At 54.1% G+C, this 23071-nt stretch overlaps 1 protein-coding gene across 4 annotated transcripts in view; it reads right to left on the reverse strand.

Moving 5' to 3' along the window:
- The window catches only part of Cpne5 (copine 5), an 83040-nt gene that overhangs the window by 6526 nt on the left and 53443 nt on the right, over positions 1-23071 (reverse strand). For 2 of the 4 annotated variants that reach the window (XM_052744455.1, XM_052744456.1), the window contains 5 exons: positions 19907-20011; positions 12048-12089; positions 9204-9279; positions 5581-5634; positions 3630-3691 (listed from right to left, as the gene is read on the reverse strand). In XM_052744455.1, the coding sequence (XP_052600415.1) occupies positions 3630-3691; positions 5581-5634; positions 9204-9279; positions 12048-12089; positions 19907-20011 (339 nt within the window). Of the gene's footprint in view, positions 1-3629; positions 3692-5580; positions 5635-9203; positions 9280-12047; positions 12090-12340; positions 12587-19906; positions 20012-23071 lie in introns of those variants that run through there. The other 2 variants (XM_052744458.1, XM_052744457.1) reach the window with 2 other exon arrangements.

Raw genomic sequence — 23071 nt, forward strand, 5'->3', positions numbered from 1 at the left:
CTGGTTCAAATTCAGAGTCAGATTGCTGGTTAAAAGACGGCAAACAAGGAGCCAACACTACACTAAGTATCTCTAGGAGGAAGAACACGACACCACCCATCACACTTCCTGGCCAAAAACCCAACCCTGAACCTGGCTGAGCTCCACGGCTTTCTACTAGGTTTTGAGATGCAGTTTTACTAGGCAGCCCTGGATAGCTTAGAACTTGCTATGTGACCAGGCTGGTCTTGAACTCACAGAAATCCTCCTGTCTTTGCCTTCCAAGTGCTTGGATTAAAGGCATGTGCCACCACAACCTTACAGTCTCTAAGTTCTTACAGAAAATTCCAGGGGGGTGGTGGGGGAAATGTTAAATGACATCACAGGGTTACAGCCAGAGTCTTTGAAAAACTGATTGCTACAGGAATCAGAGTTGCAAACTTGGGAATTTCTGGCCCCCCTCTAGATCCCGCAAGATGAAAACAATTAAAAGAGAAATCTATCAATCGGTATTTGGATTTTGACTGGACTTCAGAATCAACCAATTTAAAAAAGTTTTAAGACATCCGGGGACATTAAAAAATTGCCTACATCCCGGTATTAAGGAACTGTATTTTTCAGTTATTATTATTATGGATTGTGGGTTATTTTGTGATCATATAGTATGGCTATATGTTTAAACATTTTTTTACTATGTGTGTGAATGTGCACTTGAGTGCAGGTGCTGGAAGAGGCCAGAAGAGGGTGTCAGATCCCCTGGAGCTGGAGTTACAGGCTGTTGTGAGCCTCCTGATGTGGGTGTTGTCTTCTGCAAGGGCAGGAAGTACTCTTAACCACTGAGCCATCTCTTTAACCCCTGTGTTGTATTGTGAAGAGAAAGCTTTGTGTTCTAGAGCTACTTTCTATAGGACCTGGGGAGGGAGGCGGGCTGAGATACACTTCATCACAGTAGGTGAGGGGGAGAATAGACTCCAGCTGTCTGGGCAGGTCAGTGAGTCTGGGGAGGCACCTGAGGTTCCCTTCTCAATGCTACAGCATGTGTTGAAATTGTTCATAGTGAAGTCAGCTTGGAGGTTTCACAGCCAGCTGCTGTGGGATCCGGGCCAGATGTGGACAGAGTAAAACTGATGAAGATGTGTGCCTGGGTGATTCCCACACGGCTGGGAACCAGAGGGAGAGGATTCCAGGGCCCTCTCCCTGTGGCAATTCAGTTGGTTTGAGGTGGGGCCCTCAGAATCTGCTTAACAAAAATCCTGGGGTCACACCCGTCAGAAGGTACCTTGCCTGGGGCTGTAGAGGATGTAACAGGAGCCAGGCCCCATTTCAACTGCACTTAGGAGAAGGTTCTAGCTCTCTTGCCACCTGATCACAGCCAAGCTGCACGTGAGATCTTTGTCCCCTGGAAAAGGGCAAGTAGATGGCCAGCAGGAGACAAGCCAGGATTTGGGGCAGAGCATCCCCTAGACTTGTCTCTAAGAGAAGAGTCACAAGAGAGCAAGAGCCTGGGCCCCTGAAGGGCTGTGTGAATCACTGCTGCACTCAGCACTGCCGGATACTCGTGTGAAGCCTGTGGCCGGGGATTCCTTACTATAGCAGTAGACTGTTTGACGGCACCTCTCCATGTGGAATAACAGCATCTTTGTTAGGGGAAGGGAGACACCTGGAGAGCAAAAGCCCTAATTCAGGGGCCATCCTTGGGAGGATGGCTCTGCCTGGCTGGACTACAGCCAAGGAACACTTCTGGGTTCTCTCTTCCAAAAACAGGATGAGGGGAAAGGCTGGCTCTGTTCCTTAACTATTCTTCCATTCCTCAAAGTCCTGAAAACATGGGGGAAGGAAGTAACCAGAAAGCAATGGGGGTGCACGACTTTAATCTCAGCACTTGGGAGGCAGAGGCAGGCAGATCTCTGTTGAGTTCGAGGCCAGCCTGGGCTACAGAGCGAGATCCAGGACAGCCAGGGCTGCACAGTGAAACCCTGCCTCAAAAAACAAAAAGGAAGGAGGGGAAGGGGAAGGGGAAGGGGAAGGAAAGGAAGAGGGAAGAGGAGAGGGAAGAGGAAAGGGAAGAGGGAGGAAGGAAGGAAGAAAAGGAAGGAAAAGAAGGAAGAAAGAAAGGCAAGCAAGCATTTTGGGACAATTCCCTGCCATCAAGTTGCTCCTGCCCCTCGGTCTCATGTGACACAGGCAGAGACACCTTTATTCTTATTCCTTCCCGGTTCTGCCCCAGACGGACACCTCCCTGTGCTTCCATAGCCTGGAGTCAACCGTCTAGCTCAGACCCTCCAGAGAGTTCTTTCAGGGGTCTGACCTGCTTCTGCAGCCCCCTGCCGCCTCAGCTTCCATCTGTATTTAGCCCCATGGGGGACAACAGGAGGATTACTAATTAGCCAGGAACAAAAGGAGCCAGGCCACCTCGCAGGTGGGTGCAAAATGGAGATAAGGTCTTCGCCCCACCCTCTATGTAAATTAGGAGCGCTATGCAAATGAGAGGGCGAACAAAATGAAGCGTGTTTGAAAATTGCCAGGTGCAGTGGAATACGAGGGCTGGCTGCTGAATGGAACTTTCGGTTTGGGGATTTTTTGGTTTGTTTTTCTATTTATTTATTTATTTATTTATTTATTTTGCATGCCAGGAAAGTGCTGCAGCCCTGAGCTGCACCCCCTAGCTCTGCAAAGGAAGTTGTGACGGGGAAGGCTGCCAAGGCAGGGAGTGGATCTATGCGGACAAGGGCTAGAGGAGGCCTCTGGGTGCTCGGAGGGAGGGGGGTGTTGGTGCTCTGTAGGCAGAAGGAGGGCTTGCTTGTAACCTTGAGGCTGTACGTTCCAGAGATGAAGGAGCAGTGTCGTGGGAAAGTGAGGAATGTCCCAGGACAGCTGTCTCTCTCTGCCCTGGAGACAGGGCAGCCGGGTGCCTGCCAGGCTGGGACGCGCCCCGGGTAGCTGCCCTGTCTGTCTCCTCTCAGGCAGGTGCGGTCATCCCTTGCCTGCACCTGTGGGCTCTCGGCTGCCCACACCCTGACCTGGCAGCTGCCTGCAGGGCGTGTGCCAGGGAGGCCCCTCCTTGGAATCAGGCCACGTCTAGTAAGCCGTCAGTGGCTGTGCTGCTGTGCTGGCCTGCAGGTCACCCCTATAATTCCTTCTGCTCTTTCAGCTTAGGGTTGGGCACCTGCTGGCCCTGGGACTGTCCCCTGATTTCACTCTCCTTATAGGTCCCTGTCCCACACCCATCAGGAGCTCAGTGCTGGAAGGGACCTCAACTTTTCACCTATTACAACCCTTGTGGCTGAGGACGGCCCTGCTACCCACAGAGAGAACATGACTCACCAGAGTAACTCAGAAAACCCAAGGCAAACAGGGACCCAGAACCTGCATCTCCTGATGCCCTGCCCAGAGCACGTTCTACCTCCCACACCTTGGCTCTCTTTGGCCTGGAGTCTCCACCACCATCAGGTCCCACCTCTGCTCAGAGATCTGACATGACCTAGGCAGGCCCCCCCGGGCTCAGAATGGGGTCCTCAGCGTGGGCAGAGTCAGCTTACAGCCCAGTGTCAGGCTCGGCTGGGGCCTCACGGGATGTGCTCCGGCTGTGCGGTGTGGAGCCCTCTCCCGCGCCCCGGGGCTGGGGAGGCTGGGGCCCATTTTTCTCTCACCCTCCTTTGATGTAGTCCAGGAAAGTGCTCTCAGACTCTACTGCAAAGGAAAGCAGTGTGACCTGGAAAAGAAAGGGGGTGTGGTTGGCGGCGGAGAGCCCCGGTAGTGACTCCACACTGTGTGGCCTGTGGAGAGCGGTCATCCTCACTAGGGGCTGGCTTCACCCACGTCACTTCATACTGTGCCTGTGGCAAGCCCACCAAGGACCCTTATCCACGTTCTACAGCCAAGGAAACAGGTTCCAAGGGCGCTGCCAGGAGGCACAGTGAGGACATGTACCTCCGCTCTGGATCCAGAACCTCCGTGACTTTCATACTGACACAGGGTCTCACGTAGCCCAGGCTGCTCTCAAACTGGCTATGTAGCCCAGGATGACCTTGAACTTCTGATCCTCCTGCCTCCACCTTCTGAGTGTCGGAGTGTGGTGGGCTTTAGAATCTCACTTAACCGTGATGCCAACCCTACCGCTGAAGCACAGGGCCCAGGCTAAGTGCCCAGCCATCCTCCAAGGGGGCCCTGGGAAACCCCAGAGCCCTGGCCTGCCATGTGCAGGGCTGGGGAGTCTTCCTGATGTAGGTCAGCCAGCTGTGCCTGTGTCCCTGACTGGCATGGACGCCATGCTTCTCGGCCCCTCTCCATTACCAGACCTGTCTCTGTTCTCTTTCTGGGGTGTAATTCAGCCTCCACCCTTTCAGCCCCAAGACCCTCTGAACAGCTCGTCTTTTCCCTGCAGGGGCCTGACACCCAGGATCCCTCTCCTAGTTGAAGCCTCCGGCCTTCTGGCCCTCAGAGACTTTGGCAATGGCTTTGTCCATCTAGGCAGCCTGTCACAAAGAATTTGGGGTCATGGAGAGAAGCGAGAGTGAGGTCTCTGAAAGGAGGGGTCCCTGAAGTCAAGGAGCCCCTACTGGTGTAGAACTGACTTATTTTACCAGCCCCTCAGCTTGGCTAGGCCAGCTGTGACCAAGCTGATGTCCCTCAACCTGAAGAACGGGACAGAAGGTCTGTGTGGGTGGCCCCAGAGAGCCCCACCCAGGGGAACAGTGTGTGAAGCCCCACCCCAGAGAGCCCCTCCCAGGGGAACAGTGTGTGAAGCACCTGAGAAGCCACTGAACCTCCTCCCATGTGGCTTTCAGTCAACTGGAAACAGCCTACCTACAACAGTACCCCATCCTTCACAGCCACCATGAGAATCCCTGCAGTCAAGGCGGAGCCCGGACCAAAGACGCCGGAGTATATTTGCACAGCAAACTTACCCACTTGCTCTAGGACAGTGCTGGGGCTCTGCCTCAGGACCTTTGCATGTGCTATATTCTTGAGGGCTGAGTTGCTTTCCTCCATAGTCTTAATATCTACTCCACTTGGTATCACTTCCCCCATATCTACTGCAATCACTTTATGGATGTGTGTACACACACACACACACACACACGTACTAATTAGCCTTCTGTCACCCCTATTACAAGCACCGGGGACCTGGGTCTGCCCATTTCCTGGCTGTGTCGTTTGTCCACATAACACTGTTGAGTGCCCAGTGCGTGTCTGCTGAATAAGCGTGGGAATGTCCAGCTGAGCCGCCTCCACAAGTCAAGGGCCAGCGCTGGCCCTGGTGTAACAGTTAGGCAGAGTCAGTGGCTGCTGCCCACGTAGATGAAAGGCGGGGCTCACTCCCGCCTGACTCCTGCCCGTGTGACCTTGACTGAGTCACTTCCCAGCCTGCAGCCTCAATGACAGACGCCAGTATCGTCAGTATCAGCCTTTCACAGCGCCCACTGCCTGGGGATTCCCCACAAGCATGCCGGCTGTTCCTTTTCCTTCCTGCAGAGATCCCCCAGGCTGATGCTACCCCCTCACCTGGGTCGGACCCCTGCACTGCAGCCCAGCTCAGGGCAATGCCCCCCCCCCTCCCCAAACACACACTGTGATGGGTGGGTGGGCGGGGTTACTCACCGTGCCAGAATTCACATATTTCTTTTTCTTCATTTTCTTTTTGGGGTTTATCACCTATAGAGAAAAGCAGCTACTGTTTGAAAGCATTCAGGGCAGGTTCAGGGCTCCCACCAGGCCTGGGTGTGGCTTGGGCACCAGCCTAGCAGGGTACGGGGTGTGACTGCAGGTGGGGAAGGGCTTTGCCAGGCCTTGTGGGAGGCTGGAAGCTGGGAGTCGTAGCTAACCCTGTGTCCCAGGATTCAGCACAGTGGGACAGTTCATTTAGCTTTGTCTGCCAATACCCTCAAACCCGCCCAAAGCAGCCGCGTGATGCAAGACAACTCTGCCCACGCCTGCCTGTGCTCGCTGGGCCGTGCTTTCACCCCACACACCTTTCTTGCCTCAGCTCTGCCTTCCCCGTACCCCTTGGGGCTTCCACTCAGGGGATGCCCTGAGCCTCTGAGCCTGGCTCTGGGCTGCCACCCCGACCCACAGTAGGGAGCTTCCAAACCCGATCTGCTCCTCCAGCGGCGGGGCCCTGCACAGTAATGACTTGGGACGTCTCTGCTCTCCACTAGTGACAGCCAGTGACACCCTTCACCCTTGACATTTGGTAAAGTCTGTAGATGGTTGTCAGCACGTGGGGAGAGAGCGGGAGGTCAGGATGCTGGCCCTCAGTCGTGACCCAGCTGCAGAGGTTACCAATGCTGGAGAACCCCTGGGGCCGGGAGGAGGGCCACCTTGTCCTGGTGAGAGATACTGCATGGCCACACTGAGCTCAGCATGGGGAATCTGGGCTTTCTCTGGTGTCCCATCAACAGGGCAAGGCAGTCCCCACACACATCATCACCAATTGGCCTCTCTTGAATGCAGTTCTCCTTCCCCGCACGGCTCAAAACTCCCTTGGGGGCCTTGGATAAGTCTGTAACTGTAGTGTGTCTGGTCTAACAAGAACTGACACCCACTTCTGGAGACAGAGGAAATCAGAGCACAGAGATGCCGGGTGATTTGCTTACGGTCACACAGCCAGCTGGGTAGACACAGGATTAGAAACCTGTCTCCAGGCCAGCGGTGCATACCAACAGGGCTGTCGTCTTCAAGAATGAATGACAGGTTCACATGGGAGGGCTAGCATAATGCGCAGGTGGGACTGAGGGCGAGTCTGAGAAGTTGAACCACCTGAAGGGCCTCTCTGGTCACGGAGCAGTCCTCTCCAATCCCACCATCGGCTCCTGGCTGCCCAGACGGCCAGGCAGAGTTGCAGTCCCAACGCTGCAGTGTTTGAACAACTGGAACCAAACGTGCTCCAGAGTCTCCCTTTAGCAGAGGGGCGGGAGCATGTAACGGGGCTGGGAGTGTGGGTTTCCTTACATCACCTGTGTTTCATTGTATTTTGCTTTCTGTTTTTGAGATAGGGTCTCACCATGTAGCCCAGGCTGGCCTTGAACTCACATTTCTCCTGCCTCAGCTTCCTGAGAGGTGGGACCACAGACACACACCACCATGTCTGACACATTTCTTTGAAGCCTTCTGCATTAGCTTTAAATTAACCTGTAGTCACATTCCTACTCTCCAACGCTGCTCGCTCCTTACATGAGAGCGTCAGATCTGAATGGAGAGTGAGTGAGCACCCTGTATGCTCTGAGGTCTCCTGGGATTCCCCAGAACCTCCTCTCTAGCCACAAGTGGCTGCCAGGTTCCACACAGGGCCACGGCACCCCCTAGGGACACTATAAGGAACTGGCCCGCTCCAATAGGCTACCTTTCCCAGTTCTGAAATCTGCTTTCCTGTGCCCCAGGCTACTGGGGATGCAGAACCAAATGCCCCACCTCTGAGGACCTCATGGTCTTGGAAGGGCTCCGGGCACACCCTGGGGAGGGGTGGTGTATGAGCACAGACTTACAGAGGTGAAGAAGGCTTCCTGGAGGGGGCATTTGAGAGGTCTGCAGGGACCACAGATAATGATTAGAAGTGGCAGAGGGGGTCCTGGGGGAGGCAGCTACAGAAAGGAGGCTGTACAGAGGACAGCAGCCTCAGAGGGCAGAAGAGACTGAGAGCGGGAAGCAGGGCAGCGCACCGCCCGGACAGGCAGGTAGTGTGTCTCTAGTCACAGAAGGGACCCACTCTTCCTCTACAGGCCAGTGGGGCTCAGCTGTGGTGAGGGCCGCAATAGTCAGACAGGCTGGAGGCTGCGGCAAGGGGGTCAGGTTACCTCTCAGTGCCAGCTCCGGGTGGAGATCTGCCTTAACATTAAAGCGGGCGCTTTAGAGGGTGGGGGTGTGGACTGAGGCTCATTTCAACACAGCACAGGGTTTCAGAGCAGCTGGCCTGTGGCCAGGCCTCTGGGCCACACCCAGAGCACTCTGGTCACCGAGGAGGATGGGAGAGGCTAGGAAAGCCCACACCATGGAGAGGATGGTGGTGGGCTGAGACTGGCGAGCTCAGGAGGTAGTGTTGTGATGACCCCGAGGGGTTGGAGACTGGAGACCTCTCTCTCAGGGCTGGCAGGCCGAGGGCAGTGTTTGAAGAGGCCCGGCAGGTGAGTCAGGCTTTAGCAGGGTCTGGGTCCAGGGAGGGGCCCACACACCAGCTGGCTTAGAAGTATTGTCCTGCCAAGGTGGCTTCAGGGTTGGAGGTGGGGTGCTGACTGGTGAGAGATTTCTTTCACACAGTCTTGACTCTAGCAAGGCCCTCCTGAGCCTACCTGGCCTCCTAGCAACACCCCTGGGGTTCGAAGCTGCCTGTGAGGCTGTGGGAGCTGATTGGTCTCCTCAGACTGGCTGCTCCATCCAGGGACAGCACCGAGGCTTCCCATGTGGCAGTGTGGTGTATTGTTGATCGCAAAGAGGTAACCATCAACAACTGGCCTGTGCCATCTATGCTGCCGATTCTCATTTTGCTTAAGATCTCACAGCCAGCCAGGTGGTGGTGGCGCACGCCTTTAATCCCAGCACTTGGGAGGCAGAGGCAGGTGGATCTCTGTGAGTTCGAGGCCAGCCTGGTCTCCAAAGAGAGTTCCAGGGCAGCCAGGGCTACACAGAGAAACCCTGCCTTGAAAAACCAAAACAAACAAACAAAAAAGATCTCACAGCCCCTGGAAGGCAAACTCCAAGAGAGCTAACCACTCCATCCACTTGTTAAGACCCTCCTCAGGAGGCCAGAGAAAGGTAGAATCTGTCTTGCCTGGGTTTGGGGGACTCAGGCAGCCCAGAGCAACGCATGGTGCTGGAGTTCTTCCCCAAAACCACAGCTGTGGGGGTTGGAGGGATGGCTCAGTGGTTAAGACCACAAGCTTTGTCTGAAGACATGGGGGCCACTCTGAAGTCAGGACCTTCACAGCCTCCTTTTTCTTTCTTCCTGGTGCTCAGGATTGACTCTGAAGACTCTATGGTGTGTATGTGGGTATGGGTGTGTGGTATGTGGGTATAGGTAGTGTATGGGTGTGTGTGTGTGTGTGTGTGTGTGTGTGTGTGTGTGTGTGTGGTGTATGGGTGTGTATCTGGGGGGGGGTCTGTGAAATGGGAACATGAAACCCACCTTATGAGACATCATGGAAGTCCCCAGCCCCTCTCAGAGTGCCCATGTCCTTACCGTCACGACCCAGCACCCTTATGAGAACAGACTCCACCCCGGTGCACCTCACCTCGTAGATGTTGAACTGACTCTGGCCCCGGGCCAGCTCCCGGTAGCTGGTAGTGAACTCTCCAATGAAGTCGTGGCTGCAAAGGAAGACGGTGCTGAGCTGGAGACTTGGGCTATGAACGCCTTAGCACATCCGAGCCTCTCCCACAGCCTTCCCCGCCCCTGCCCCCATTCTGCCAGGGCCTCCACTCCAAGGCACAGGGAGCCCAGTTTGGGGGGGGGGGGAGCTCTCTGTTACTCATGGACCAAGAAAGCAGCTTGGCAGAAGACAGGGTCCTGGAGGAAGGAAATGCAGGATTGCTTGGATTCTTACTTAAATGAATTAGCAAGAAAAGGCATTTGGGGACAGTCACTGCGGAGTGAACGTTGGATGGCAGTCAAGCATTACTGCTCAACATGTCAGGTGGGATAATGGCATTCAGAGTTACGTGGGGGAAATGTGCTTATTTTTCAGACATGTCTAATGAAATATTTAGGGGTAAAGCCATGAAGGAATTTCCTTTAAATTACATTAGTAAAATACAGATAAGGCAAATAGAGTGAAATTTAACAACTGTCAAATTCAGGTGGCGGGCTTAAAGGCATTCATTAACTCCTCCCTGCTGAGACAGGTGTTCCAATAACAGGGCCTCACTATGTAGTCCTGGCTGGCCTGAAACTTTCTAATGTAGGCCAGGCTAGCCTAGAACTCACAGAGCTCTACCTGTCAATACCTCCTGAGTGCTGGGACTAAAGGTGTGTCCACTGTGCCCAGCTCAATAACACTTAAAAAGTTATTGTTTTTATTTGATTTCTATTTGGGGCTTCTGGAGACATTGTCTTGTGTATCCCAATTTGGTTATGAACTTATGTAGCCAAGGATGACCTTGAACTCCTGATCCCTCGGTCTCTACTTCCAGAGTGCTGGGATGACAGGCATGGCCACTATATGCTTGTCTCATTAATTTATTCATTTTGAGATATCTTCCCATTGTATTGCCCAGGTTGGTCTCAAACTCTGATCCTCCCACCTCAGACTCCTGAATAGTGGCGATTTTAGGTGCATGAAACCACAGTGGGGTCTTTCCCAACCTTCCTTCTGCGCTGGGATGGAATCCTGGGTCTTGAACACATGAGGAGAGAGCTCTGCCTCTGCGCTCCATGCACGGCCCTCCCACTAACATTTGAGACATCCAGTCAGGTGGCAGGGGTCTTTTCCGGAGTGTGTTTATATTAAACACATCAAGAACTTGTACAAAATAGCACTCCTGCCAGCCTGAGTCCTTGTTAGGATGTAATGCTTAGCACTCCAGCTGGGGCATTCAGCTGGGGCAAGTGCCCGGGTGTTCCTGGGGCCACGCCCTGCTGTGAGCCCACAGCAGTGTGTGTGTGATTTCTTAAGTTATATAAAGTAGTGGATTTCATTATGACACTTTCATAGATTTATACACTTTGGTTGAGAGGGGAGTTTATTTAATTCTACTGGTCATTTGTATGTGTGTGTGTGTGTGTGTGTGTGTGTGTGTGTGTGTGTATGTGTGTGTGTGTCTGTGCTCAAACCACAAATGTATGGAGGTCAGAGAACAATTTGATGGAGGAGGTTCTCTCTGTCCGCCGTCATGTGGGTTTCCGGGACCGAACTCAGGCAGAGGTGCTGTCAAGCTGGTGCAGCCAGCACCGAACTCAGGCAGAGGTGCTGTCAAGCTGGTGCAGGCAGCACCTCTGCCCGCGGAGCCATCCGCCAGCCCCAAGAGCTTATTTATTTGTTTTAGTACAGGATGGAACCCAGGGTCTCACAAACGCTAGGCAATGGTTGGCTCCACCACTGAGCTACACCCCAAGCCCCACACTGTGTTGACAACAGATTCATAGCTATAGGACCTCTGGGGATGGGAACCGGATGGCAGGACCCTGTGGCAGCTGGTGGCTGTCCCCAGTCTGCCAGGGAAGAGCAAACTCCCAGGTAAAGGAGGTATATGGAGAGTTGCTGGGAGGGAAGGAAGCATGGTGGAGCTGACCCTGCCATCTGGAAGGGACAGGGAAGATGGGGGTGGGGTTAACACAGGCAAGGGGGGGCACTGGAGACTCTTCCATGGCTTGGGTCTGACTCAGCTATGCTGGCACAGCACCTTTTATAATATGAACAACACCCTAGTCCATATCAGATCTGGGAGATGCCAACCGTGACCGCCCTTCAGGAACGTCCCAGCAAGGAGGGGCCACAAGAAGTCAGATGATATGTCCGCATTTGCTTCAACAGACAAGGGGGAGACAGTGAGAGTTCTGGGTTCCTGCTTTGAGAGATATGCTCTTGTTCTGTCCAGGAATTGCCAGCCATACTCACCCCTCGGTCCCCAAGCAGAAGTCACCCTCCTGCAGGCCAAACCCAGCCCTCCTCTCAGGCACTGCCTGTCCTTCCTGAGGCTCAGGACACCCTGTTGTCGCTGTCCCTACAGTTACTCAATGAGACCTAAGTCTATTCTCTGTGTTTCCGGTGAGCCCCCGCTAGACTGTGGGGCATCTCTGGGCATTCAGCTCATCCTCTACAGCCTGGCCTTCCTCCAGTGCCAAGCCACACAGAGAAAGAAAGTGTACATGAATGCTCAATGTCCCACAGGACGGGCACTTCAGAGCATTCCCAATTCTGTGGGGGCAAGAGCGCAGGCATGGGCTGGCTCCTGGCAGCCATGTGGGGAGAAAGGACGGCTCTCAGGCATCCCGTCCTGCAGGACCTCCATGGTGCGGAGCCACCATGACAGCAGACCCTCCTGCATGGAGCCCAGCCCCTCATTCCCAGAGTACCCAGATGGGCCTGGCTCTCTACGTCTACTCACCTCCCTCTACACCTCTCACCCCCTACCCTTACCTGCCATCACGATCCCAGTCATACACCTCCACCTTGATGGTCCTAGAAAACAAACAGCAGAGAACCCTGGGTAGGATGGTCTTGAGGACAGATGGACCAGGAGGGATGCATGCATGCATTCCCTCCATGTTCCAAGCCTGTGTGCAGAGAAAGCAACCAGAGAGAGAGACCAGGGACCCATCTTGAGACCTTTAAGCAAGGATCTTAGGGTCGGAAGCTACCCAGAGCCATGGTGGGCCATCTTGAGATCTCAAGGATTTGGCTGATGCGGCCTCAGGCCTCTGTTCACCCACCTTCTTGGCTTCCTGAGACGGAGAAGAAGCCTAGGCAGGATGCCAAACTGGGCATTTACCTGCATGCAGCAGGGCCATGAGGGGGCAGAGCTCACAATGAAGCAGGAAAGCTTCTGTCAGAGAGGGTCATGAGACTGCTTGGCAGGGAGGATCCTGAGTGTGGGGGTGTGAGCCGTGAAGAGTCAACCCCAGTCCCGCAGGTCAAGGAAGGATCCCGGGGCCCTGAGCTTTCCATCCCTGAGACTGGCCCCTGAGAAAGAGTGTGATTTTCTTCACATTCTAGCCCAAGCTGCTTTAATTAGTTTGTTTTGACTCCTAAGCATGGGGCTGGGCTTTAAGAGCCCATCTTATTTTTAGCCGTGTTCCCATAGCAACAGGCTGGCGGACCAGAAGCAGGAGGAGGGAGGTGGAGGGTTGCCCGTTAACCCTTGTTCTGTCTGCTCTGTCCTCTGGGATGCCCAGGCATGGGGATGCTGCCAGGCAGCACCTTCGGGGTCTGGGACAGGGAGGCCCAGGAAGCAGGGGCTTCTGGTCTTGGGCTCCACGTGGGACGCACAAAGCAGTGTGAACTGGTTTCTCTTCTGCTAACGTCTATCCCACCCCGATGTGGTCCATCTTCTCCGCCCCGCCTGGGAGTTCTGCAGCTCCCAGAAGGGGGCGCTGTCTCCTTTCAGATGAGAATCTTCAGGCTATGTGTGGAGGTGGGAGGGCAGGGGGCAGAATCACAGACTGGGGGCAGAAGCAAGTTCCAGAATAGAACCCTGGGATGCCTGGAAGGTCAGGCATGGGCTAGCCTTCTGTAAAGAAAACAATATGAAGCAGATATAGAAGCATGCTTTAGATGCATCCTTTGCATTCTTATTTTATAAAAACAAAACCTATGAAGGTTCCTTGAGTCAGATTATTATGTGAAAGTCCAGACACCAGCACACCTAAGCTTCTGAAGGTGTTGGAAAGAGGCCAGGATGACACTGGCGGACTTGGCTTGGACAATGGACCCCAGGTGTGGGGCCTTGAGGTGGCATTTAACCTCCCTGAGCCACAAGCCCTGACTGTAAAATGGAGAAAGTGAGGGCCTTGCAGAAGAGCTTCCTCCCCCCCCCCCCCGTGTGTGTGTGTGTGTGTGTGTGTGTGTGTGTGTGTGTGTGTGTGTTGATGTCTAGAAAATGCCTCTTAATCTCCACATTTTCATCTAACCATGCATGAACACCTTTTCATATGACATTTTCTTAAAGCTGGGCAGTGGTGGTGCGCGCCTTTAATCCCACCCAGCACATGGGAGGCAGAGGCAGGCAGATCTCTGTGAGTTCAAGGCCAGCCTGGTCTACAGAGCGAGTTCCAGGACAGCCAGGGTTACACAGAGAAACCCTGTCTTCGGAAAGAAAGAAAGGAAGGAGGGAGGGATGGAGGGATAGAGGGAGGGAGAGATAGAGGGAGAGATGGAGGGATGGAGAGATGGAGGGAGGGAGGGAAGGATGGAGAGATGGAGGGAGGGAGGGAGGGAGGGAGGGAGGGAGGAAGGAGGGAGGGAGGGAGAGATGGAGGGATGGAGGGAGGGAGGGATGGAAGAACATTTGAGCCTGGACTCCTGAACTTGCAATCTCTGGTTCCCAAATGGACAAGGCTAGAAGTGACCTCAGTGGCATCTAAGTCTGACCACTTGGCCAGAGTCCACACAGGCCACCATTCTTGAAGCTTGAAGTTTTGGAGGGACACTGGTGACTAGGTGTCCTGTGTTGATGGCCTCTACTTCCCTTTTTCACAGGATGAAGCGGAGCCCTAAGGGCACACTGTGACTATCCGGATCCACCCATCTGTACAGGTCCCTGCCTCCCGCCCTGCCAGGGCGGCTGAAGGGAGGCTCCCGCCCTTGCACGGCTAGTTATGGCTCCCCTTTTCCTAGTCTCCCAGCTTTCCACAGAGACCTTCAGAAGCTCTAGCAAGGGAGACCTCTCCTCTGGCCACCAGCCGCTTGGGAGACTAAGTAAGTGATAGCCATACGCCCAAAAGCTATCGGAGGTCCCTAGTTATGGTGACAGTCCTGGGGATCCACAAAACTGCTCTTGAAAAGTTGATGAGAAGACTGTCCTTAAATCTTGCAGCTAAGCCACTGGTGGTGGCACACACCTTTAGTCCCAGCACTCAGGAGGTAGACACAGGTGGATCTCTGTGAGTTGGAGGTCAGCCTGGTCTACATGGCAAGCTCTGGGCCAGCCAAGGCTACGCAGTGAGACTCCATTAAAAAAACAAAAACAAAAAAGCCCAAACCCAACCACATAAAAGATTCCTGTAGTTGGTAGAGTCCCCTAACACTTGGTGACAGTAGCCCTTGCTCCACAGAACGCAGAAGTAGGTACTGAATGTGGAGTGGCGAGAGCTCTGTGGATAGACACTGTGGCCGAGCCTCACACCCTGAGTTTGATCCCTGGGCTCCACACGTGGGAGGAAAGAACTGACTCCTGAAAGTTGTCCTCTGACCTCCACAGGGAACCGTGGCACAGCCCCCTCCTCCGCCACCAATAAATACATACATGTAATAAAAAACGAAACCTCAAAGTCTAAGGGCCCGCTTTATTTCACTGGCTGGGATTCTGGCTGTGCACGGCTCTCAGAAATCCTCCCAGTAGCCCCAGCACGCTGCAGAGCCACGGGCCCTCTTCCGACTGAACAGGGCTCTCAGATTCTGCTTGATTCTGAATCAGCAGGTCCAGGGTGCAGTGTGAGCGGGGTGGTGGCTAGACGCTCCCCAGGGGATGGGAACTGGCAGCTGAGGCTGGCTGTGAGATTCCTAGGTGCCAGTTTGGCATCAACCTAGGCTCCTGGGCTTCTGCAGCCTGGGAGGGTCTGCTGAGCTCAGAGGCTACATTTCCAGCCTGGGCCTGGGCGGGGAAGAAGGTGAAGGAATGGCCTCATTCAGAGGAGGCCTGGGGAGAAGCTGGTTGTCACTGTCTACAAGGTCACAGCAGAGGGGACTTGGGACTTCTGAGCCTGGGCTCTGCAAGCTAAGGTCGGACTGGCTGTAACTTAGCCATAAGACCCAAGAGAAAGAGCTTCTCGGTGAGGGACAAGTAAACAGATCATAGTGGTCCATAAAACCAACATCTCATTTGGCACAAAAAGGCCGAGAACTCAGAGTCCCAGAGGAGGAAGTGAGGAGGGCAGGGAAGGGCATCACTCTGGGGACAGTAGCCCAGGGTGGTGCCCCAGACTGCGGGTACTAGCTGTATAGCCCTGATGTGTTGGCGCCCACTAGGTTTCCTAGTGGCTGTACCCAGCAGGACTGCATGAGAGGTTGATTGGACCATGGGCCTGGGTACCAGGTGTTTGTAAGGGTCTACACTTGACTGTAACTAGCAAGGGGGAGGTCTTTTGCTCCACCCCTTGGCATTGTTATAAACAGACCTTTGGAATAAAATTCTGGGCCGGTGGATAAGGATCCAGGCCCACCTGAGTCTATCCTGTGTTTTCTCTTCCCTCTATTTCTAATTAAGTCTCTTATCCCTCATTCCTCAAGAGTCCCCGGGTAAATAAGTGGGGGGCTGGTCCCCCACACTGATGGCTCCACCCTGGGGGACTCTGTTCCTCTGTAAATTGTGGGACAGTTATGGCCTCTGTGAAGGTGCTGTCTCCAGCTATCCTGCCAGCACTGACACATGGCTCTGTCCCTATCGGGTCCCCTCAACCTTTCCTTCGTCGCCAGACAATCCTATTGTTTGTGAGAACATCCCCAGGAGTCAGAGATTATTGGTTTTGCTCACTGTTACAGTCTTGGCTTCGAGACCAGTGCCTGGCAGATATGAGGCACTTAACAAACACTTGCCAGCTGGCAGGGATCGCCTAACACCTTAGCGAATGGGCTATGCTGGTGACAGTTCCCTGGTTTTCACAAAGACACAGGAGGCACCAGAGCATGCTCAGAGTAAAAGGTCAGGAGTCAATGTCCCAGGCCCCTGACACCTGGGGCTGGAACCACAAAGCTCCATCACAGGGAGACTGGCAGGGTGGGTGGGGATGCAGGTGAAATCTGCAGGTCTCCTCCCTGAGTATCAACCATAGTATATACTGTTGTGGAATAGTACTTTAACAGAGGCAAAGATGTGTTACATTTGTTTATGTTGCAGAATATTACTTAAACAATGTAAAAAAATTTTTTATGCTGCATTTGTTTAAGATGTAAAGATGTGTTACATTTGTTTATGCTGCATTTGTTTAATTATGTAAAGATGTGTTGCTGTTTCTCCTTGCCTGCCTAAGGCACATGATTGGTTTAGTAAAAAGCTTAACGGCCAACAGTTAGGCAGAGGAGGGATAGACGGGGCTGGCAGGCAGAGAGAATAAGTAGGAGGAGGAATCTGGGCTTGGGGAAGGAGAGAGGAGAGAATGAGGGAGAATGAGGAGACACATAGGGCCAGCCTGGGGACAGACACAGAGCACGCAGTGAAAGCAGTATGTGCAGAATGAAAGGTAAAAAGCCCTGAGGCAAAACGTAGATGAAGAGAAACAGCTTAATTTAAGTTGTAAGAGCTTGTGGGTCAAGCATAAGCTAAGGCCAAGAATTCATAACTAATAAGAAGTCTCCATGTCATGATTTGGGAGCTGGTTGGCGGCCAGAAGGAAAGCCTGTTACAATACACTGTAGTCACCTCTGGACCATGGCTGTACTACTGGCTGCTCAGGGCAGAAGAAGGGATATTTCCATGCTGCTCCCAAGACCCTAGGGCTGACAAGCCCTCAAGGCTTTCCCTCCCCAGCAGATACTCGGAAAGAAACCGTAGTGAGGGAAAGACCATGCCTCCACCATAGCAGCAGGGAGACGGGTATGGACTGTCCCTTCTGAGGCCAGTTTCGCCATGTGCTACGCAGGGCTGATGAGGCGGCCCTTGCAGCCATGCTTGAAGCTTTTGGTAGAGAACCTGGCCCCTCCCTACACCACCTCAATGTCCAGTGGCCCCATAGAAGCAGTGGTGATGGAACACTCACAGCTCAGGCGAGTTCATGATCTGTTTGCTCCCTGTCACGGTGTGAGTGGGTAACAGCAGTCGGATCCAGGTGGACCCCCTCTAATCAGGGAAATCCTCAACTCAGCAAGCTAAGACAGTGGGACAGAGTCTGGGAACACCGGGAAGTGCTTCTTGTCACCGGGGCCCTGTCTGCCACCCCTGGCTGGAGGGGTTCTGACCCTACCACCACCTTTGACGTGAGCTCTGCTCAGCTGGGCCATTCAAGTTTGGCTTTGTTTGGGAATGGAGACACACAGCACGGGAACGTGGTCAGGGGGACCCCAGACCAGGGACGAGCCCAGAGGTGGCATCTACAGTAAGAATCTGGCCGTGTCACACTTGGTACTGAGTGCCAAGTGAGAGCATAGCACATGCGTCTCCCCCAGCCAGCCAGATATCAAGGCCTTTTGGACCTTCCTTGCCATTTCCTGCTCCCTCTCTTCTCTGAACCATCTGAGATTAATGTCAAAAGGACCTTGAAACACTTTAAGGATTGAAATGACCTCTCTGGGGTGTCCCCATCTCAGGTCCCCAGAGCTCAAGCCCCTCATCCCTGAACAAAGTCCTCTGAGCCTCCCCAGATCTCCTGCCACACTGTGTCATGGCCATTTAGGAACAGCTTTTAGAGCCAGCCTGGCCCAACTCCTGAGTCTCTCTCCACCATGGCTGGAAGCAGGATGCCGAATGGTCCCCATCCTCTCTGGGACTCATCCTCTCCTCTATGAAGCCCAGCCATGCCGAGCTCTTCCCAGGCTGCCGGGAGGATGGACTCAGTTCATACTCAGGGTGTCGGGTAGACCCAGTGTGAGGTGAGGTGATCATGGCCAGTCTGCCTCCCCACTGGTCTGGGGCAACCTGAGAGGCCAATAGGCCCCTAAAGCACCCAGCACAGCAACACCCTGTACTGTCCGAGTCTTCCAGAGGCCCTACAGGAGAGGGACAGTGGCCTTCCACAGCACCTCCTCAGTGGGCGCTCCAGGCAACGCTAGGCCGGGGTAAGAGTTGGCCAGACACATTGGCCCCGGGATTAATTCTGCTGCCAATCATGTCACCAACAATTTGTGCCCAGCCATGGAGAAGAGAGTCAGCCACCCTGGAGGAAGATGGAGCTGGGCTCAGGCCTGCCTACACTTCTCACCAATCACCTCCTCCAGGGGACCAGTGGTTATCCCAGGCCCCACTCATGCTGTCCCTCTCCCTGTCTATCTCTGAAACAGCTGGGCTCTGGGAACCCCTCCCTGGGGAAGCAGGTTTATGTGACTGTACTGTCTACCTTTCCATCTTCTGGTTCTCCATCCTTTCCAAACCCCTTGCCCAGTACCCACACCCCCAACCTTCCAGCTGTCCCCAGCCTCCTTCAGAATCCAATGCTGTTCTGTCCCCTTCCCAACTCCAGGTGCCCTGGGACCCAGCTAGAGTGTACCAGGGCTTGGTCTGACCACAACATTCACTTTGTCCCGGCTCATTCTGCGCAATTACTTAGCTGTCTATGGAACTTGTGTATGTCTGAGCTCACACGGTCAGAACAGAAGGTCCCAGAAGACAGAGACGGCCACCTGCCCCGGAATGTCACACAGTCAGACCGGACATAAGGTACTGAACACCCGGGGAACAGATTGCGGTGTTTCCGTCCCAGCCAAGAGGACAAAAGGGAGGCCCCGTGCATCTGAGATGAGCGCCTGAGAGTGTCCCTGGAGGGAAAGAGGTGCCACCACCCCCACACCTACACCCTTGGAAACCCTGTGCAGAGTCCCAGCGTACCCCCAAGGGGTCTGTTCTGATGCCCCGGGGCTTCTGTGGGAGCGGCCAGCGGACACCCCACTCCTTCAGCCAGTGGTTCGGCGACTCCACAGAGACCAATGCTGTCTTGCGGCACCCATCCGACCTGGCCCCCCTGCTCCCTCCGGTACCTTCTGCGGTGGATAATGACACGTTTCTCCGTGTGATTACTGGATTAATGTCTGCCTCCCTCACCGACACTTAAGCTCTGCGACGCTGGGTAGAGGGTGAGGTGGGCACGTTTGCTCCCGGCTGACTTCTCAGCTAGATCTGGCACATGGCCGAGGCTCAGTAAATGAGCGGGCAGGATGCTGACTGTGGTACATTATCACTCCTCCTGCTGGCTTCCTGTGAGCGCCCTGGGAGGTCAGCAGGATTCCCAGGCTCATTTTTCAGGGAAGGGCAGTTGAGAGACAGACAGGTGAGAGCATGCCCAGGCTGACGGCTCCCTCAGTCAGTCAGGGGCAGAACTCAGGCACTGGTACCAATGCACAGAGATGAGGAAGAGAAGGACAGGCTGGCATGTGATATGATGAAACACTTCATAAATGGTATCGTCCCCACCCCCACCCCTCACTCGTGCCCACCAGGTTGGCAGGGGGTGTCCCTGGGATCCTGACAAGAGGCCAAGAGTGAGGTGGCTAGAGATAGGTCCCTCCTGCCTCTACCCGCCCCCATCTCTTATCTCTGCTGCCATCTGCCCCTCCCAGGGCAGTGAAGAACTCCAGACAGGGACATCCCAGGCACCCTATGCTCTGCCCCTTGAGGAGAAGACTTCTTTTCTCACCTGTCATAGTCCCCATTGCACAGGGCCCTCACGGGGATGGAGAAGGTTTGCCACACCGGGTTGAGGGTGTTCTTCATGACCTCGGTCTTGTGACAGATGGTGAACCTGGCCAAGAAGAATTAAGGGCAAGGCATCAGGCCGGAAGCTCAGATGGCCAATGTCGCAGCCTCCTCCGACTTGTGACAGGAGGCGCCACCCTCAACAGCCACAGCCAGGCTACACAAGATGGCACAGCAGAGAAGTTCTGGAAGGAGGCAAGGCCCTGACTGGAGCAGCACACCTTTCGGGGAGTGTCAGGGACCTGAGTTCTAGCCACTGTCCTGGGGCCAGCCTACTGTGTGACTCTGACCACGCCCTTTCTCTGTGGGCAGTTTGTTTCCTGGGAACCCGGGCGCTGAACCTCAGGGCCAGGTGGGTGGGTGTATGTAAGCCTGTGCCTGCTGTCCACCCCCACCCCCACCCCCGGGACACTTTCTCCATCGCTGGCTCCATCCCTGCTCTCAATCTCCTCCACCTCCCAGCCAGACGTCACCCCCAGGAACCGCTCCAACTGCTGTGTCTCGAATGTGCAAACCCTGACTGTGACACCCCATTGTCTCTCTCCTTCCAGGCTCTCCCTTCTCATCTCATTTGTCACCATCTGACATGGTCTATTTCTCTCCTAAAACATTCTGTCATGCTCTGTCAGTAAAATGAAGGTCCGCAAGAACAAAAAGTGTTCCTGATGGTGATGACTGGCGTAGCCCAGAACAATGGCTGGCCCTAGCAGACAGTCAATCATCTTTTGTTTGTTTGTTTATTTTTATTTTGTGATAGGGTCTCATGTCACTTAGGATGGATTTGAACTTCTAATCTTTCTGCCTCCACCTTTCTTGTGCTGGGATTCTAAGTATTGCCACCATGCCTAGTTATCAACCATTTAAAAAAAAAGTAGCCGGGCGGTGGTGGCGCACGCCTTTAATCCCAGCACTTGGGAGGCAGAGGCAGGCGGATCTCTGTGAGTTCGAGGCCAGCCTGGTCTACAGAGTGAGATCCAGAACAGCCAAGGGCTGTCTCAAAAACAAACCAACAAACAAAAATTATTTCATTTTGTATGTGCTTGAGGGAGTTAATATGTACCACAATTTGCAATGGCCTGGGGAGGCTAGTAGTGGATGTTGGATCTTCTAGAACTGGAGCTATGGGAGACTAGGAGCCTCCCAGCTGCTGGGAACCAAACCCAGATCTCCCACAACAACAGTAGGTAGGCGCTCTTAATGGCTGAGCCATCTCTCAAGCTCCAAGTCATATGTTTGTTGTTGTTGGTTTTCAAGACAGGGTTTTCTATGTAGTCCTGGCTGTCCTGGATCTCACTCTGTAGACCAGGCTGGCCTCGAACTCACAGAGATCCACCTGCCTCTGGCATGTTCAGCAGGTAGATGCTTGATAGCACTGAGCTCTACCTCCAGCAGCCAAAGAGCCTGCTAAAAACAAAACAACAAAAAACAATAAAATAAAAAGGAGCCTCCGGGCATGGTGGCTCACACCTTTGGACCCAGCACTTGGAAGGCAGAGGCAGGCAGGCAGGCCAGTCTTTCCGAGTTCCAGGCCAGCTGAGGCTACATTGTGAGATACTGCCTCAAAAAACAAACGAACAAACAAAACCAAAAAAACTAAGCAGGAGCTGTGCATCGTGGGGAGTGATTCCATTGTTTTCGTGGGCATTTTAGTCCAGTGGAGGCAAAGCCCTCTCCTTGGGCCACCTGAGTCCCTTGAGCGCCCGCCCCCCCCCCCCCCCCCCCGTTGGAATCCAAGAACCTGCTTATTAATCATGCAGATGGGCTGTGCTCCTGACTCGGCGTCCTGCCCACACCCCTTGCCATGTGAGCCCCCATCTCAGGAGCAGCCCTGCCTCAGGATGGGCAAAGCTCTCCCAGCATCCACCCCAGTGACATTCCAGCCTGGAAAGGTCACCGGGAAGCGCCAGGGCCCCACCCGAGCCCACACAGCCTGTGCCGTTTCTTCCTCGGCAATTTTCAAGTCAAAATGTCATTCCCTGTCACCAGGCTGAGTGTTTCTCTTCTCTGCTCCTCCTCGCCCACCCGCTGGAGTGTGAGATCCACGTGGGAGACCTTGTAGCTAACCCTAGAGCTGGAGGAGGGGACAGGTATGGGGCAGGAGGGGCCCAATGCCAGGGGCTGGGGCAGGTGGCCCAGGGTAACAGAGTGACAAGGAGCAGAGGCATCCTGGGCTTCAGGGGTCTACCCTGGAACATTCCACCAAAGGGCGGGCTTTACCCAGCCGCCTCAGTCAGTCCTCCCACGCAGACCTCTGTCCTTCCTTCACGGCCCAACGGCTCAAGTGGGTCTCAGCCCCCAGCCCAGTTCCCTCCTCCATGTTCCTTCCCGGACCCGGGTGGTCCTGCTTCTGTCCTAGGCGCTCCCTCAAACTGCTCCCTTTAAGCTCTGCTGTCCCTCCATCAGATCCACAGGCTCCCCGGCTCCCCTCTGCGCTCGCCTGGTACCGGGCTCCACTATGCCAAGTGGTCCCGGCAGACAGTTCGTTTTGGCGCACAGTTGGAGCATGAGTTTGGGAGAGTGTCGCCCATCTGTCAGACAGATGTGAGTCCCAGTCCTAGGGCCAGCTGTGCACCCCCAGGCAAGCCTTTCCCTGAGTGTCCTTAATGGCAAAATGAGTGTAAGAAGAATGGCGGGGGCTGAGGAAAAGGCACGTGTCTAATGACCCAAGTTAATCTCTAGGACCGGGATGGTAGACGGAGACGCCGACTCCCAGAAGCTATCTTCTGACTTAGACACACACACATACACTCACATACACACAGAGATGCATACACAGACACATACACAGTCTCTCACACACACATAGACACATATACAGTCATATACACAGAGACACTCACACAGAGGCGGAGACAGACACAGTCACACACAGACACAGAGACAGTCACACACACATACAGTCACACACACACAGACACATATGGTCACACAGGCAGACATACACAGAGTCACAGACACACTCATACACATGCATACATAGTCATACACACACACAGACACACACACATGCATACACAGTCATAGACACACAGAGACAGAGACAGAGACAGAGACAGACAGACAGACAGACAGACACACACACACACACACACACCACTCATTTCCT

This window comes from Peromyscus californicus, unplaced genomic scaffold (genome assembly GCF_007827085.1).
Source record: "Peromyscus californicus insignis strain IS unplaced genomic scaffold, ASM782708v3 Scaffold_19__1_contigs__length_69161282, whole genome shotgun sequence".
In the NCBI taxonomy this organism is placed as follows: Eukaryota; Metazoa; Chordata; class Mammalia; order Rodentia; family Cricetidae; genus Peromyscus; species Peromyscus californicus.